Here is an 18780-nt window from a genome sequence, read left to right as displayed (position 1 = left end):
CATATTTTCGTGCTGTTTACTTTTTAGAAATAGCACAAACACACTGTACTATACGTTAAACCTAAGTTTATTCCGTCTGCCCGCAACCGCTGTCATGTCTAGCCCACACCCTTCAGTCATGAATTATGATCAACTGTTGATAAATCTGTGAAATTTACATAATTTTATACCAAGGTGCTGTAGACTCCATAGAGAGCAAGTCAAGGTGGGAGGAGAATGACTCTGCACATTTTGCAGAGAACCATCATAATTACATAGCAATTAAATATTCCTTTAATTTACAGTCAGTTATGCTACATTTCTTCATTAAAGATACTCAATCACCCACTCGTATTACATGCAAACGGTAATTCTTGGGTGCAAACATTACAACAAGGAAAAAAAAAATATTTTGCAATAACTGCGGAAGCGCCCCACTCCAAGCATCTCGTCAAACATGGGAGTGCTTCCACCAAAGCGGTCATCTGAAGCACTGCATTTTACTCAGAAGTGAAATGGGTGTACTTTAGGAAAGCAGAATGTACAATTTACTCAAAGCTTAATGTTTGTTGTCTATTTCTTGCAACTACTGCATAGTAATGGCAAAAATAACTTGTGCCCGCAAACGTGTACACCGTGACTGAAGGGGCTATAGTAGCGTTTCAATACCTTTTCACATCTCTTTTTCCTTATTTCCCCCCTCCCCCCCCCCACACACACCTTGTATGGGAACTGTGAGTGAAGAGTTGCAAGGCTGTTAGTTACTCATTATGCAACTGCATCAGTTCTACCTAGTCTCTGCCTCCTCTCCCCCCTCCTCTCCATCATTCTATCTAGCTTCCCTCTAGACTTGCACATTAGTAGAAGGGCAAGCAGTGCAATTTTTGCAATGCTTTTGTGGGGGATCACGGATAATTACAGCTGTCATGAGGTTGATGTGGCGATGCCCAGGGAGCTCCAGAGGGCATTGTGCACATTCGACGCAGCGCAAAGGTCCAAACGAGTTTCTCACATCGCCTTTCCTCTCTGCCACGCTCCTGTAATGTATACACACACTATTAACCGTCCTCCAATGTGGTGTGTCAGACAGCAGTAGCAGCAGCAGCAGCAGTGCGAAAGTCGAAGGGCGAGGCAAAGAAAGCTTCACTTTAGTAAACAATTGACCGTTTTTGCTTTGCTGTGTCCACTGTCATCCTTCACTGCCTATAAGATACGTTTACATAACGTTAGAAAAAAAATAATTCGCAGCCACCGGCCCTGTTCTTCACACAAAGCTGCAAGCCAGGTGCAATTTGGCACTGTCCCCCATTAATGTCAGTGAGAGAGCACAGGGTGGATGCACAGAGGCCTTCATCAGTCTTAAAAGAGAAGTTGATCTGGGCCATGTCTGAACGACGGTACGTAAGCATGCTAGACGGTCTCTCACCGTGTCTGCAGGTAGCCTGGCTCCACTGAGGGCAAACCGACCTGATGGTCCATCCAGTTGTGACGTGCTGGTCTGCAAACAGTGCCGATAGCAAGCCATTAACCCTTTGGCTGCCAGACATTTCAGGTGTTTTTCCGCCTGCTGTGTGCCAAAGGTTTTTCCAGAGTGCATCAAATTTGATTTCTAACCCATTAGTACGATTTTTAAATTGAAATGCTGTTTACCATTGGTGATATGCTGCTGAACCCCCCCCCCATGTTACTAATTTCTTAAATATAGAAATCTCCAAGAAAATTAAGACATGCTAATGAACAATCTTAAGATAATCATTGTGAAAACAGGCAACATGGTCATTTCGTTGCTATCACTTTAAGAGACAACGTAATCAAAATTAAAGTCCTCTAAATCAGAGATCATATGAACTTGCTGAATATCTGCATCACTAAAAAAAAACACACGGGCTTCTTGCACCAGTCTGCATTGTCTGAAAACAAGAGATGTGAGCAGCGTAGACAGATACCTTAGATAAGCTAAGAGCAAAACGGGAACAAGGTAAAAGCAGGAGCCAACTTTTCAACAAGTGGACTTGTCTTTTTCAAAGCAACAATATATATAGTTAGACACAGTATATATAGTTAGGGTTCTTCTAAAGGGATTCTTTCCAGAGCACAATATATACAGTTAGGGCTCTTCTACTAAAGGGGAGAGGCCCCTTCTCCCCTTTAGAAGAACCCTAACTATATATACTGTGCCGAGGAAAGCATATGTTGCCTTGAAAAATACAAGTCTACTTGTCGAAACGTTGGCTCCCGCTTTTACCTTGTTCTCGTTTTGCTCATTGTCTTGTATTTCCATCTGCTGCCTTCCCTGTGTTTTCCTTAGATAAGCTTTACCACACAACATTTCTTGTAAAGAACGAAAACCTGCTACACAATCTTCGTTTAGTCACGTTCTGTGCAGATGGCACACAACCAGTCTACAGATGTTTCTCATAGCCAAATCACCTCGGAAAAGACAGGGTGCGCATTGGCACTGAGACAAGTATACCCTGGTAGGGGCACTTAATAGGCTAAAAAAAGCTCAGAGAGTTTTAATGCAATTAGCATTTTTCGCCTACTTTGGCAACTTTATGTGTCTACCTATCTATCTAGACTCATTACACCGCTCTTCCCAGTGACCGAGGTTGTTCGCTAGCTTAGGCCAATGTCTTGCCGAACAGACAACATGGGCCAATGGGTACGTGCCAGGCAGACAACTTGCACTTCAATATTACGTAACATAATCCTTAAAATCTCTAGCAATAATCAATTTCCCATCACCAAATTACATAGGGCTGTTAAGAACGAGGTCGCGAGATCAAATCCCAGCCACGGCGGCCGCACTTCGATGGGGGCGAAATGCAAAAACACCCATGTACTTAAATTTAAGTGCACATTAAAGAACCCCAGGTGGTCCAAATCTTCGGAGTCCCCCACTACGACATGCCTGATAATCAGAAAGTGGTTTTGGCATGTAGAGCCCTATAATTTAATTTTTTTTAATTACATAGTCACCACCATTTGAATGCTAATCGCATCAACGTAGATAGTCATACCCAAAGGATGTTTTCTGCCTGATTTTTTACATTCTGAACCTATACAGTAAGCTATGAGAAATGGACGTAATGAAGATTTTTTCATGTCGGATGCGACTACGTTATAACTTAGCAGCTAAACTTGCGAGTTAAGTGAAATCAAAGCTAGGGGTCACAGAGACGGGGAAAGGACAGTGTCGGTCTTTGTGCTGTTTCCGCATGAAATGTGATGATAGCCACATTGATGCACTAGGCGAGTGGCAAAGCCCACCTGTAAAATGTCACATACAGCATTTCAAATCACACAAAATCTTTACATATTTCATATCCCAGGATATCACTTAAATGCACAGCAAAAGTACACCTTCAAAGTGCTGTGCTTAGCTATGCCTAATTCAGCTTTCTTGTCTTTTTCTGAACACATTTTTAAGAAATTACCTGTGACAGATAGTGGTTTTCCATCTTTTCAGGTAGATTTTTGGAAGAGGCATAAATTACCTGCTTGACGAATCTCCAGATACTTAATGAAAAGTACCTGCTAAATAACTTTCAGACTCCATTTTAGGTTGAACGTTACATTTTCAAAAATTTAAAACAAGCAGTACTCAAGTGACGTCACTTCGCAGAAATCCTAAGACTAGCACCACTTTCGAGATACCGAATGTTAAAATGTGCTATGAAATACACTGGGCACATAAGTAATCACTTTCCCAAAAGCATCTCCCTAGCAGCGAGAGACCTTCATAGCTGGAAAGGCAATGCATTTTTTACCGCAACCCATGGTAAGAGATTTAAATGTGGTGCTAACCGTCAAATTTCTGCTAAGCAGACATGACTCCCTACTGCTCAGCATTCAATTTGCAATTAAAGCATATGCAAGTGAATAATTACAAAGTTGATAAGCAAATGCTGAATTAGTTAAATGGATGTTGCCAATCTTTCATGCAAGTAATCTCTGCCTCATTATTGTATAATCCATCTGAAAAGATGGAACTGCACTATGTGCTCCATGAAATTTTTGAAAATCTGTTTGAAAAAGAAAATACACCAAAAATATAATAAGGGATGAACTGTTCTGACCAACTTACCTCATGTCGTGGGGGCGTGCTTGGCGGGGACACCAAAAGCATGGTTGGGTCAGGCGAGGCGTCAGAAGGTGGCAGCTCACGGATGCTCACCACATCATCGTCTGGACTGGGTGGTGGCCGCTGACGGGTTGGTGCCAGCAAGGCGACGGTCGGCGCAGATCGTGCAGGCGTCAGCACCACACTGCGGTCACGACAGAAGGCTATACGCAATTCGGGGTTGTGCTCGAAGTCCACCTCGAAGCACGAGTCCCGTGCAAAGGCCTCCAGTTTGGTCTTCTGCCAGTGGGCCAGACCCCTCAGGCACTTCTTGCGGGCACGAGCAGTGGCTGAGCCACAGTTGTTGAAATGTGGGCCACAGGTTGGTGGGGGCACAGCTGGCACGAGAGCAACGAGGCCTTCATTCGTGAGTGAGCAAGCCTTGGTCAGTTCTCCAAGCATGATGTCACCCGAGGGACAGAATGGTGGCTCCTCCTTGTTAGCCTGGGCGCGCTCATCGGGTTTCCGCTTCTCAATCACACCATCTTCAGAGAGCCAACGGGTAGAGTCAGGTGGTAGGCTGAAGCAGTCGGCGTCCAATTCAGGGAGTGGAACCTCAGAGTCCAGTAGGCACTTGATGGCATCCGGAAGCTCCCCTAGGTCAAGGACTTGGTCTAGTAGTACATGTTCCTTGCCCATGTCAGTTGGCGGCAGTGGTTCCCTCTGGTGGTAAGAAAGTGACTTCTCCGTTTGAAGAGGCTCAGTGCATTCGTCTTGCTGTTGTGTGCCACTTCCTGCCCGTTGTTCCTCTGGACTGTCAGGCCTCCTCTCCCGATTCTCACAGACTTGGACCTGGTTGTCAAGGGCTCCAAGATCACTGTGGAAATCTCTGGAAGACTTTGAGGTCTGTTGGTCAGGACCTGGTGACTTTTGTAATGAAGAAGGTTCAACAGCTTCCCCTTGCTTTTCTCTGTCTGCACGCTGTGTTTCTGCTTTGTTGGAGCTACCCTCACTGTCCCTGCTCTTGAAAACCTGGACATCTCTACGGGAAGCCTTGGAAGACTTCGAGGCCTGTTGGTCACAGCCCGGTGACCGTTCTAATGAAGAAGGATCAACAGCTTCCCCTTGCTTTTCTTTGTCTGCATGCCGTGTTTCTGCTTTGTTGGAACTACCCTCACTGCCCTTGCTCTTGAAAACCTGGACCTCTCTACGGGAAGCCTTGGAAGACTTCGAGGCCTGTTGGTCACAGCCCGGTGACTGTTCTAATGAAGAAGGATCAACAGCTTCCCCTTGCTTTTCTTCGTCTGCATGCCGTGTTTCTGCTTTGTTGGAACTACCCTCACTGTCCTTGCTCTTGAAAACCTGGACATCTCTACGGGAAGCCTTGGAAGACTTCGAGGCCTGTTGGTCACAGCCCGGTGACCGTTCTAATGAAGAAGGATCAACAGCTTCCCCTAGCTTTTCTTTGTCTGCTTGCCGTGTTTCTGCTTTGTTGGAACTACCCTCACTGTCCTTGCTCTTGAAAACCTGGACATCTCTACGGGAAGCCTTGGAAGACTTCGAGGCCTGTTGGTCACAGCCTGGTGACCGTTCTAATGAAGAAGGATCAACAGCTTCCCCTTGCTTTTCTTTGTCTGCGTGCCATGTTTCTGCTTTGTTGGAACTACCCTCACTGTCCTTGCTCTTTAAAACCTGGACATCTCTGCGGGAACCCTTGGATGGATTTGAGGCCTTTTGCTCACGGCCTGGTGACATTTCTAATGAAGAAGGTTCAACAGCTTCCCCTTGCTTTTCTCTGACTGGGCGCTGTGTTTCTGCTTTGTTGGAACTACCCTCACTGTCCTTGCTCTTGAAAGCCTGCACATCTTTACGGGAAGCCTTGGAAGACTTTAAGGCCTTTTGGTGGCAAATTGATGACTTATCCGCTGTAAGAGGATTAGCACATCGGTCTTTCTTTCTTACACCTAAATGCTCAGTTTTCGAATCTTTAGTGAATTTTTCAGCATGTTGGTTGCGAGTGTCCCGGCTATCTTTGTGCAAGGTCTTCGAGGACTTTGATGTTATCTTGACAGAGGAAGACAACTTCTCCTCTGAAAAAGGCACGACGTTTCCCTCCTGTTTCCTAGTTTTTACATGCTGAGCATGTGACTCGTCAGTCTGACCCCTGGAGTGCTGGTTGCCAGAGGCCCAGAGATCTTTGAGAGAAGCTTCGGAAGATTTTGAGGTCTGTTGGTCTGAGGCAAGTGCCTTCTCCACCGATACAGGTCTAACACTTCTGTCTTGCTCTCGTGGGCTTTGGTGTTGAGCTTGTGAATCACTGGGTCTTCGTCCACTGCTCTGGTTACTAGAGGCTCCAACGTCTCTGTGCAGGGACTTGGAAGGTCTCGAGGTCTGTCGATGACAGGCAGGCGACTTTCTCACTGAAGATAGGCCAACACTTCCCTCTTTCTCATCAATACCCGTGTGCTCATCTTGTGAATTGTCACGGTTTACATCATGCTTGTCTCCAGAGATTTCAACACCTTTGCAAGGGGCTCTGTTATACTTTGAAGCTTTTTTGGCCTTACGGTACAACATTCCAATTGCACTGTGGACATCAATATCTTCCAGTCTTTCAACTGCCACTCGTAATAATTTTCCAGCAGCTATCGCAGCATAGATGTCTTCATGCTGTCTAGAATCACTGCTTATCTCATTTAGTGCAATTGCATCTTTATGCTGCTTAGACTCAGAGTCAATCCCACTAAACAGCTCCATGCTCTCTTCAGAGCCAATGTCTTCGACAAAGTTCTCACTTGCAATGAATTCCATGCCCTCACTATCGATGTCACCGACACAATTCTCACTGCCAAAGCCTTGAACAATGTCCGCAGAGCTAATGTCGGTAATATCTTCCTTGGCTACCTCCTCTGTACATTTATTATCGCCAGTAGGCTCTGAAAAACTTTCACTGCCAAGATCTACCAAACTATTATCACTGCCAAAGTTTCGAAGAATTTCCTCACAGTTAGTATCGGCAAGGTCTGTGCTAGAAATCTCAAAGTGTTCTTTACTGCTAGTGGCCTCTGAGCAACCTTCACTGCTGATTTCCACAACACAGTTATCGCCAGTGGCACTGTCAGCACAGTTTATACTACCAACATTTCTAATGCTGCTTTCACAGCTTTTGTCAATGGAGCTCTCTCTGGATACACTGCCAACCTTTCTCTCACTCCTACTTTTTCTGCTTCCATGCTGGATAGAATTTTCATCAGCCACATCCTCATGAACACTCTCTTCAGTGTTGACACTGTCAAAGTGTCCAGCAAGTTCCTTTTTGCCCATGTCGCCAATGCCATTTTTCTCACTAACATCCATATTATGACAGTTCATCCCACAGTCAGACACACAGTTTTCAACGGTATGGTCAATGCAGCTTTCACTACAGTCCACTGCAACGCTCTCCTCAGATGATGGAAACAGTTCTATGGAGTCATCCCTAACCTCATCAAGCAGGATCCACTCTGCATCGGCATCAGGGCTTAGGCATATGAAGTCATCATCAACAGATGACATTTCAGCAGCATTTATGGAGCCAACAGCACTTGGCTGCTCAGCCGTAGTCCGCTTGCTGCCAGCACAGATAAGAGATGAAGGTTCACCCTCAAATTGAACATCATCACTTGATGCTTTTGGGGATTCATTTCCCTTCTGCCCACACAGACTAGGGACCAGTTCAGGCGTCCCAGTCACATTGGCATCTTGCTCAGCGCAGCCCTCTGTCACTCTCTGACCCAACTCAATAGACCAGCTTAACTCAGTCATGAGCTCAGTGACACTGCCATCTTGAACAGCACGGCGGCTGTCCAACAGTTCAGAGGAACTTTGTTCAATGGGACTTGTCATGCGAGGTCTGCTTAGCACAGAAGCTGAATTGTTAGAGCTTAAATTAGAGCTGTCAGAACCACTGCCCAATGGCAATGCGTTTAATAGTGCTTCGTTTGGAGGGGCGTCCGTGCCAACCTTGTCAGAAACATTAGGCTTAGCGACTGGTTCAGAAACGTCCACTGTGCTGGCAGGAATGATAGGGCAGTTTCCTTGCACAGAGCCTCCAGGTACAAGTCCATGTGAACCTGCATGCAGGTCAACATTCGCCAAAGTATCCACAGGAGCAAGGTCGCTACTAAATGCTGAGCCACCATTCGCTTCTTCAGGTACTACAGGCTCAGTCACTGGCTCCGATGTGATTACCTCAGAGACAGGAAGGTTGCTGCTTACAGGGACATCAAAAGCCGCTACTTCAGACTGGCACTGCCTGATACACAGTGAAGTTTCCAATTCTTTAGTAGCAACAAGATCTGTGTTTGCAATACTCACACTACTAGGCTGTATCATAGAATCTTCTGTGCCTGGCTTGGTCACTGCACAGTTTGGCACAGGCAGTGCTGGGACCAATTCAGGGCTGTTCTCTGCTCCCTTATCAGCACCTCTCATCAAACCACCGGCATCAGCTGCTTCACTTCTATCCGATGACACGACTGACTTTGCACTGCCAGATTCTTTTTCAACGATGGGATTGCTGCTACCTGAGAGTTCTTTAGGGTGCTCTGCTTCAGGTTCATCATTACTGACGCACTTCTGGGTGCCTTCCTTCTCAATAGAATTGGTAATACTGCTTGACGAAGACCTTCGTGGCGAGTCACTGCTCCCTGCTGCTTCGGACAAGTTAAATGCTGCAGACGGTCGTGCCACATTGGACTGCTTGCTGCCCACGCTGCCGTCACTTGAAAGCTCACTAGGTGGTGTAATTGTAAGCCTCTCATAGGTGACGAGCAGTTCCTGTATCCCAGGGTCGTGAGCTTCAGGGAGGCCTGCTCTCTTTCGCGATTTGCTCGAACGTACTGGCAGACCTCCCACTTCCCGCCTGTCTGACGATGCACTCGACCTGGAAGTGCTGGACATTAGGCGGCTATGAGAGTTAACTATTTCAGGGGCACCAGAGTTGGGAGCGCTGATCCCCTTATCACCCATGCCACTACTCGTCACCTGTGAGCCGGAACTTACTTGCCTAGTCATGTTGCAGTCGCTGACAAGCTTGGCAGTGCTTGGACTTGTGCTGTAGGTAGTGCCAAATGACAAAACGCAGGAGGTCATCGTGTCAACGGCGACTGTTGAGGCAAGACCTATGTCAGAGCCTGGTGGGGGGGTTCCTGAAGTATCAGCAAAAAAGCAGCTCTCATTTTGTAGCTTAGGGCTTTCAGGCTTTTCTTTGTTCTTGCCTTCCTTATGAACCTTCGTTCTAAGAGCCAACTTGTTAGCAGAGATTCTTGACGAGACGCGCCCTCTTGCTTCAGACTTGCTAGATTTAACTGCTTGATCCACTACCTGCACAACAGGATCGGTGCCCAGTTCGGTGGCATTCACGTTTTCAGTGCCAAGGTTTAACAATGCGTTAGAATCTTTCACTTTGGAACGGCTGGGCTTTATGGCTAGTTTTGAGTTGCTTGTTTGTTTCCCCTTACCAGTTTGTTTTCTCAAGTTTCCCTCTTTAGGCAGACTCGTTTCAAGCAGCTTGCTGCCCCCCACTTCACAACTGCTAAAACTTGTGACCGACTCCAAACTACTTGAACTTGTGGCACTAAGTTCCTTTGATGATAGCTTTGGATTTGCCAGCTGGCGTCTTGTACGCCTTGTAGTTGGTTGCACAGTGTTCTCGCAATGTGCAGTGCTATCATCTGATGCTGCGTCTGCTGCACCTTGACTGTCAGGACTAAAAAGTAGTGGCCTAACAGAATCTGTCCTCCTAGGCCGGCCCCGCTTCGAAACTGGCCTCACATTTCCAGGCTCCTCAATAGCATCAACATCACTGCCTGATTGCAATGTTCCTAGAGTAGCATGAGGGGCTCCCATTTCCATTCTACTATTGCTACCACACAACTGATGATTATCTATATTTCCCATTCTAGCGGGCCCACTACTTAGTGCTTCAGGGGATTCAGTTGATTTGGAAGCAATGGAACTGGCAGCTAGCTTTGCTCTTTTAGTACCAGCATCACTACCTGACCGAGTGCTTTTCCTGCTGGGCAAGCCATGTGTTGCAACATCAGAACTTAACCCTACAGTTGTAGGAGACATCTCGCTCAACATAGCTTTGGGACTTTCCAGCTCTGTTTCAGATGCTTCAGGTGTTATGGTGTTTGACATGCTCTTCCTAGAACCCCGGGACCTCAACACTGCACCAGAATCTGCCACCTCAGAGCTCATGGCGTGAGAGGTTGGAGTGCCCAGCATGTGGGCTGCCTCAGAGCTTTCCAGCTGGGCTTCAGGTGTCACAGTACTCAACTTGCTCTTCCTAGATCTCTTCAGCCTCAAGGCCACACCAGAATCTGAGTCCTCCGGCCTCAAAGGTGTGGCAACAGGCTCAGCAGCATCCGGCATGTGGACTGCTTCAGAGCTTTCCAAACGCGCAGCAGGTGCTTCAGGTATCACTGTGCTTGACTTGCTCTTCCTAGAAAACTTCGCCCTCAATAGAACACCATTATCCGCCACCTCAGAGCTCAAGGGTGTGGCGTCAGACTGGGGAGCATCTGGCACAGTGGCTGCTTCACAGCTTTCCAAATGCACGGCAGGTGGGTCAGGTGCTGCAGTACTTGACTTGCTCTTCCGAGAACTCTTAAGCCGCCTCGACACAACACCAGAGTCTGCCACCTTGCCACTCAAAGACATGGCAAGAGGTGTTGGAGCATCTGATACATGGGCTGCTTCAGAGCTTTCCGAAGGTGCAGCAGGTGCTTCACGTGTCACAGTGCTTAACTTGCTCTTCCTGGGACTCCTGGGCTGCCTCAGAACGACACCAGAATCTGCAACCTCGGAGCTCGAAGATGTGGCAAGAGATGTTGAAGCATATGGCACGGTAACTGCTTCGGAGTCTTCTAAATGTGCAGAAGGTGCTTCAGGTGTATCAGCACCTGGCTTGCTATTCCTAGAAAACTTTCCTCTCAATGTTGCGCCAGGATCTGCCACCTCAGAGCTCAAAGATGTGGCAACAGGCTCAGGAACATCTAGCATGTGGGTTGCTCCAGAACTTTCCAACTGCGCGGCAGGTGCTTCAGGTGTCACGGTGCTCAACTTGCTCCTTCTGGAACTCTTAGGCCGCCTCAATACAATACCAGAATCTGCTACCTCAGAGCTCATAGTGGCAAGAGATGTTGGAGCATCTGACATGTGAGCTGCTTTGGAGCACTCCAAATGTACAGCAGGTGCGTCAAGTGTCACGTTGCTTGACTTACTCTTCTTAGAAACCTTGTGCCTTGATGCTATACCAGGATCTGCCATCTCAGAGTCCAAAGGTCTGGCACCAGACGTAGGCCCATCTGACATCTGCCTTCCAACAATGGTGCTGCTCGATGAATCGCTAACACTGCCGGTTGGAGGGCTACCAAGATCTGCAACACAACTTTCAGTTATAGACCTGTCAGGACTGACAAAGCCAACTACACGAGGAACTTGCCGAGTGCTGGTGGTAGAGACGACTCCATGCTTCCCCTGGATACGGATCCGACAGATGATAGATGGCCTGCTACCACTCACTTCAAGATCACTGGACTTGTCTACTAGGTGCGATGATGATGACAATGATGATGAGGATGCGTCAGAATCCGGTACAGTCTCCGTGACTTCAACAGCAAGGCGGCGCTTTGTAGACAGCTTTCTTCCCCTGCGTGGATGCGGAACACGTTCTACAAGAGGCACACTGAGCTCTGAGCCAAGGCCAGCAGCAGCTGCAGCTGCAGAGAGGACTGAAGACTCCACGTTATCCCCAGAGTCTGTTATGCACACCCTAACCTGACCCTTATCACCTTTCTCACCAATATCCCTCTCTCTTAACGTCCTGCCACTAGCAGAGTCATTTGCCGCTTTAACCCTCTTGCTGGCCTTCCCAGTTCCAGTCTTAACACGTCTGCTCGATGCCCCGCTGTCCCCTGCCGAAGAGCTGTAAGAAACCCGACGAGTCCGGCGATCCACTTCTACTGGGTAGACTTCAGATTCCATATATCCCTCAGCGTGAGGTGACACAGAGCTCACTGAGACAGAACGGTTTCTCAAAGATGAAGCACGCCGTTGTGGGCTGGTACTACCAGCCACGCTACTGTCCGTTGAACGGCCACGTTTCCGACGTTGCTTCTTGGGCTCGGACAAATCCTCAACCGGGGAAGCGCAACTCTTGCCATGCACGTCCAGCTCTCGCAGTTTCCACCTACGGCGACCCTCTGGCTCACGTCGCTGCTGCCACGAAGCAATTTCTTCGTCTGTCAGGCGTGGAAGCTCGACGAAGCACGGTTTCACGCTATGCTGCAGACAGGAGCTTGTTTCGCCACCTGCACGCGCTGCAAGCCCACGCCAACGCCATCTCTACTTAACTGAAGAAGATAATTCACTTTCACTTCATCTAAATGAATCTACACATGAGAATGGGAAAACCACTTTACTTTCTGAAGGGAAGTGGGTGTGGCTTCACTTCAAGTATAGAATTAACAGCTGTGAACTGTGCGGACCAGTGGCGTCACTTGCCTCCCTGGCATCTGGTGCAGCCGCTCAGCGTGTCACTCCCCTCTTTTACTTCTCTTGTCAATCCCTCCTGTGTGTTACACGATTTGCACAGCACACCCCCTCAGCAAGACTGCACCCGGGGCACTCCAATCACCTCCTCCCTCCCCCCCCCCCCCCCCCAGAAGGATGCTACCGTTAGGGGAACCCACATTTTATTTGTGCTCTTACCAAAAATTGCAAGATTTTAGTACGCAATAAGCACCGTGCCTCAAGTTTACAACTACATAACCCCAAAATGAAAACTGGAATCACAATACTGGAAACTGCATCAATTAGGCTGCCAAAAGCAGACAAAATCAACACAATATGCAGATATACAGTGTTGGCACTCCAATATGAATGCAACTTAACTTTATTACAGTGTGCCTGTGTATTAGCATTTGCGTATGACGGCACTGTGTATCTGTTTGTGCTTGTGTTTATTTGTGAGCCTGTGCATGTGTGACTCTTTGCTGTATGGGTGCGTATGTCTGATTACGTGAATGAGTTTCGTGTGTAATTACGCTTGTGTATTCGTGTGTATTCACGCTTGTGTATTTGTGTGTGCTTGTGGTACTTGTGCTTGCATGGGTGTGTTTGTGTGTCAATATGCCGGTGTGTACCAGTGCCTGCGTTTGTTGCCCTCATATTATTTGTGCACTTGGGTGTGTGCTAGAATTTGTGTATCTGCACATTTGCTCGTGTGCTTATGTGTGCATGTGCATGTATGTTGTGTGTTTGCATGCATGTGTGTATGCGACTGTTTTTCTGCTTGTGTTTGTGTGCATCTGTGTGTGCCTGCACTCGTGTTGGTTTAAGAACGCTTGTTTGTCTTTGTGTGTGTTTATGGGTGTCTGTATGTTCTGCTTGCATATGTGTGTATGTACAGTGGTCAGCGATTGAAATGCGATACTTGGAGTGCATGGCTGCCAGCATTTTTTGTTGTTGTTGTTGATTCTTTCGCCATTGCTGGGCGCTGGGGACACCAAGCTGATGCATGTATTGTATGCAATGAAAGCGCGCGTCTTTGCGACACTTCACGACAGCATTTGGTCACCCAAGTGCTCTTCTGTGGCGCAGAAAAGTTCTGAAACACGTGCACTCCGAGTACTAGTCTTTATTTGCCGAGCACTAGTCGAACCTGGCTATATCGAACTCCAAAAAAACGCCGATCAGTTCGATATAGAGCATAGTTCGATATAAGCATGATGAATAATTGGATGTCATAAAAGCACATACCATTTATAAAATCACTTTATTGATGAATCTAGCTTAGTTTCGCATGAAATAGTCCTGCATTTCTTTCTGCTTGGGCAATTTTGCTGCCTGCGACGCACGGACTTCTCCACATTGTCTAAGGAGTCAGGAGCAGCTGAGGCCGTAACCTTCCGCATTCGCGCAGAAGCACCGGACTAGTGCGAGCGCACCAATCACTTCGGAGGATGTAGGCAAAGGACCATCGTTGATTTCCTCATTGTGCCCACTTTCACTTGTGCTCGGTACGTTGTCGGCAATGTAGTCTTCATTTTCGGGCTCTCCCGTGGTCGCGACACTAACATTTGCACTCACAAACTAGTCCACTGTTGATTCGTCAAAAGCTTCCGGAAATTCTGACAGCTCGCTCCAAGTTTCGGCTACACTGGCAACGGCTGCGTCGCATTCAACAGAATTTACAGTCATCACTGAGCACGCGGAAGCCGGCACGGCTGAAGCAATTTCGGATGAACCACTTGTACACGGCCGTGCATACGCGTCGGGCGCCACGGGCACCGGGGCAAGAGTTTGGCCGCTTTAGCCCTAATTTCTCCCCTATTCTTCAAAATCGTCCTGAGAGTTCCTCGGAATCATTCACGCTGTGGGGACACATCTGACTTCTCACCGCGTTCGACCCGATCTATGATTTCGAGCTTCACGACGAAAGGCAAATTCTGCCGCTTCATCACGGCAACACTGCGGGAGAAGGCCCACAAGGCACACCCACAACGGACCAGAAAAGCACCGAGACAACTCGCACTTTCGCCATTTTGCACGACGAGGGCGCAAGAGCCTCTGATTGGCTGTCTGAGCAAGCGCTGCGGGTGGGCCAGGATCATTTTTTGCAGGGGGGGTGTCGACAGCTCGTTCGAAGCAGCACGGTCACGGTAGGGAGAGCGGTTGGATGGAGCTGCGCCGTCAAGTTTCCCCGCAACCACGAGGGAAAGCCAACTTCTGGGGGCACTTTTCCGCTGCTCGGCGTTCTATATATTGGGAGTCGCTGATATTTCTGTTCGATGTAAATGTAATTTTTGCTATATATACTCATTGTAACTATACCGTACCCAGAAAGTGTGGCTGGCGCATAGGCGGCCTGCGCTCCCTGTGTCAGAGGTGATCTGCCTCGTGTGCAAAGACTGGGCGAGCTGAGATGGCTTGGCATCATGTGCACCGTCTTCCTGCACCACGCGTTCAGTGCTCGAGGTTGCATAAACTCAAGTTTCGGAGATGCATTGAAGCCGGAGGCAAATGAAGCACTCACTCACCGCTGCTGACACTTTCCACGATAGCGTCGTTCTATTGCGGACGTCACTATAAGCCGCAGAGGCCGAGTGGACACAAAATCACGGCTGGCTTCACTTTGTACTACCGGTGTGAAGATATTGCCAACACAGTATGAAACCGTATCTTTTGTCGCTGACTCTCAAATTCAACGAAATTATTTTTTTTTTCTCATACAAGTAAGCCTTTTTCTTCTTGTAGATTGCCCGATAATACGGAAAATTTTGTGGCCCCTTCCTGTGACTGTACATATGCACATAAAAGGTTGAATTTCATTATAACAAAATTTCTATGCAGTGAAATCACGATAATTAGAAATCTCCTCATTCAAATTGACAGATGATTTGAACTGCTCTGTTGGTCCTGGCGAGGTCCTATGCCTTTGAATAGAGAAAAACTTCCGCGAATGCTAACTACAAAAACCGCGCAAAGGTTATTTCGAACAAAATTCAGACGGCTTTTCAAGCAAACCCGAGCCAAAGGCAAAGGTTTCAACACGTCACCTGCTACCGTAATGTCGCGTGGCATAAAAGTGACGAGGAAAGACGCATGGGAAGTTGAAACCAAACCGGAGCAAGTGGAGCAGCTTGCACGCTCCTTTCCAATCCGACTTAAAAGGAGCAGGAAGGAGCCCCTCGCACACACTCACTTAAGCTTGAAAAATTCAGACAAAGTATTCAAGCTGTAAGACTAAGAAGGCTTGGGAGTGAGAATCAATGCAAATATGTCAACAAATTTCGGTTTGCAGATGACACTGTCCTGTTCAGCAACAATGGGGATGAATTGCAACAAATGGCTGAGGACCTTAACCGATTAAGTGTAAGAATAGGGTTGAAGATTAAAATGCAGAAGACAAAGGTAATGTTTAATAGCCTGGCAAGGAAACAAGAGTTCAGGATCACCAGTCAGCCTCTAGAGTCTGTGTAGGAGTATGTTTATCTAAGTCAATTACTCACAGGAAACCTTACTTATAAAAAGGAAACTTACAGAAGATTAAAAATGGGTTGGAATGCCTATGGCAGGCATTACCAAATCACGACTTACCACTGTTAGTCAAAAGGAAAGTGTACAGTCATTGCTTTCTACCGGTGGTAACATATGGGGCAGAAACTTGGATGTTAACAAAAAAGTGCAAGAACAAGTTAAGAACCACGCAAAGAGTGATGGAACGAAAACGTCAGGCATGACGTTAAAAGACGGAAAGAGAGCAGTGTGGATTAAAAAGCAAATGGGGAGAGGCAATATTCTGGTTGAGATTAACAGAAAAAAAATGGAGCTGGGCAGGTCATGTAATGCGTACGTCAGATAACCTGTGGACCATTGGAGTTAAGAGACTGGATGCCCAGGGAAAGGAAGCGCACATAGGTGGAATGATTAAATTAGGAAATTTGCAAGTGCAAGTTGGAATTAGCTAGCACAAGACGGAGCTAATTGGAGATCGCAGGGAGAGGCCTTTGTCCTGCTGTGGACATAAAGATAGGCTGATCATGATGATGACGATGATGATGAAGAGCCATCTTGCTTGCGTTTCTTTCACGTAGACCTAACCACAAATTTTTCTGTTAATATCAGCACGTACGCTTATAATGCATGTCGGATGTAGCAAAGGTATTTTTGTGTTGGTTGTGTCTTTGTTATAATTAGGTTTTAGGCCGCATCTTTATCAACTTCCATGCTGAAATTTCCAACACGAATACAGATGAACTTGCTCAGTTCACCGACAGCATTCGTATTATGTCCTTTCATACAAAGCATGTTTCTCATCTTCCGTACTGAATTTTCAACACAAACCCAGTTTATTACCATCTCACACGCACCGCCTACCTCACAAATAGGCGTTACAGTAACTCTTGCCAATTTGGCCGCAACCTGACGTTTCTAGGTGACAGAAAGTGGCTGCAGCCACAACTCACACTCGGGAGACAGGCATGGCACTGGGCTGGGTACACCACTGGAAGGTGTGCTGCCACCTGGAAGCGGTGCCATCAGCATGGATGCCACGTGACAGCTCTGCCAGCGCTGCCAGTCTTCGGCAACAAGCGGGGAGGAACCCGGAACCTCCACCTTCTGATGACCTGTCTCCAGACCCGCAGCAGGCACAGCAGACTTTGCTGGTGACTGCTCTGGCTTGCGAAGCTGTGGGTTTCCCTGCTGCTGCTTTCGCTGCAGCGAGAGGCGCGTGCAGCGCCGTGCCCGCGCCCTGCCCAGCAGCCGTCGCACCAACACAGGCGGCCGTGCTCCCGTCTGCGTCCCCTGGTCCCGGGTGGTCGCCGCCGTCCCACTTGCGCCTGCTGTAGAGCCCCAGCAAATGTGGCGGTGATTTAGTTTCAGCGAGAGTGTTTGTCAGACACAATCCATCATACGCACTTCGGTTTGTGGGACTGCACTTGTCAACAAACAGTACCTTGATGCCAGGCATGCGCAAACATTAGCTCGGTTTCCCTACTGCAGGGGTGGGACTGCCTGAAGTCATTTTTGGAGAAATTTTTTTAACAATTTATGTAGCAAGTAAAATTGCATTTTGGAGCAGTTTGGAGCAGATAAAATTTCATTTTGAAGCAGTCTGGAGCAGGCAAATCTGAATTTTGGTGTAATAATAAATGATGGCAGTGCACTTCGTAACCACAATGAAACACAGAAAAAACCAACACAAAGTGAGTAGTATATTCCATATTCTAGTAGGCTAGGCCTTTGTAGGTCTAGCCTACTAGAATATGAAAGAGATGGTCGAGCAGTGCAGGGCGTGTGCTTTCTTGTAAAGACGAAAACAGGTGGCACTACAATCGAATAACGTATTCCCACGCCGAAGTTTATGATGATAGCAGAAAACGTTCTCAAATTATGTGGTCCAATCAATGTGGTAACATAATTTCTGGATCACCATATGCCACCGCAGAGTGATCAGGCTTGGGCTGGTATAAGATAAAAGTATTCCAATCTGTTCTATTGCAATAGCAATTGTATGGACACTCCAGTAGCATTCCTGCCGTTGCAGTTCCTGCTTGGTTCCGTATGAAGTCCGGGACAATAACGTCGTTGCCGCGCGGCTTATGCTGTATGTGCAAGTGAAAGCATGCGAGTGTGAGCCCCCTGTGTGCGCAAGGGAGGAAAGCAGGGAGGAAGCGCACCGTCTTCCATTCCACGCAAGGCACCGGGGGGAGCAGAGGGGGCGTTCTACTCTGGTGGCTGCTGGCTGCTGGATGTGGTGCGGCCGCGCAGGCCCTATATTGAAAGCAATCTGCGATGGGGACAGGGCGCGAGGGCTGATAGCTTTTTGTGCGCTGTTTTCACCGCTTAGTTCGCGCTGAAGCGAGAGGCAGCACAAAGGTCAATTTGGTCGCCGCTGCTGCTACGCTTCCTCACTCCACTATTTTGACAGCAAGTTCCGACAGTCATCGAGAAAGATGTTTTCATGTTCGCTTGTGCCCGCGTGACACCATGCTCCTTAATTTAGTTAATAAGCAAATGTTTACGAGTTTATAGGGCCAATAAAGCTACTATGCTTATTTCGTATAAATGTCTACTGATTTGCTATCACGATCGATACTTCACATTACAGGCGAAACTATGACTTTTTATTCCAAATCCGCCCTTAGCCCTTCATGATATGTCAAAATGGCTCAGGCCTCACCCAT

At 47.5% G+C, this 18780-nt stretch overlaps 1 protein-coding gene across 2 annotated transcripts in view; it reads right to left on the bottom strand.

Moving 5' to 3' along the window:
- Positions 1-18780, bottom strand: part of PolZ1 (DNA polymerase zeta catalytic subunit) — a 187922-nt gene that overhangs the window by 71443 nt on the left and 97699 nt on the right. For both annotated transcript variants that reach the window (XM_075695099.1, XM_075695098.1), the window contains 3 exons: positions 17059-17436; positions 4067-12408; positions 1406-1477 (listed from right to left, as the gene is read on the bottom strand). In XM_075695099.1, the coding sequence (XP_075551214.1) occupies positions 1406-1477; positions 4067-12408; positions 17059-17436 (8792 nt within the window). The remainder of the gene's footprint in view (positions 1-1405; positions 1478-4066; positions 12409-17058; positions 17437-18780) is intronic.

The sequence above is a fragment of the Dermacentor variabilis genome, chromosome 6, assembly GCF_050947875.1.
Source record: "Dermacentor variabilis isolate Ectoservices chromosome 6, ASM5094787v1, whole genome shotgun sequence".
Lineage (NCBI taxonomy): Eukaryota > Metazoa > Arthropoda > Arachnida > Ixodida > Ixodidae > Dermacentor > Dermacentor variabilis.
This window is presented reverse-complemented; position numbering and strand designations above follow the sequence as displayed.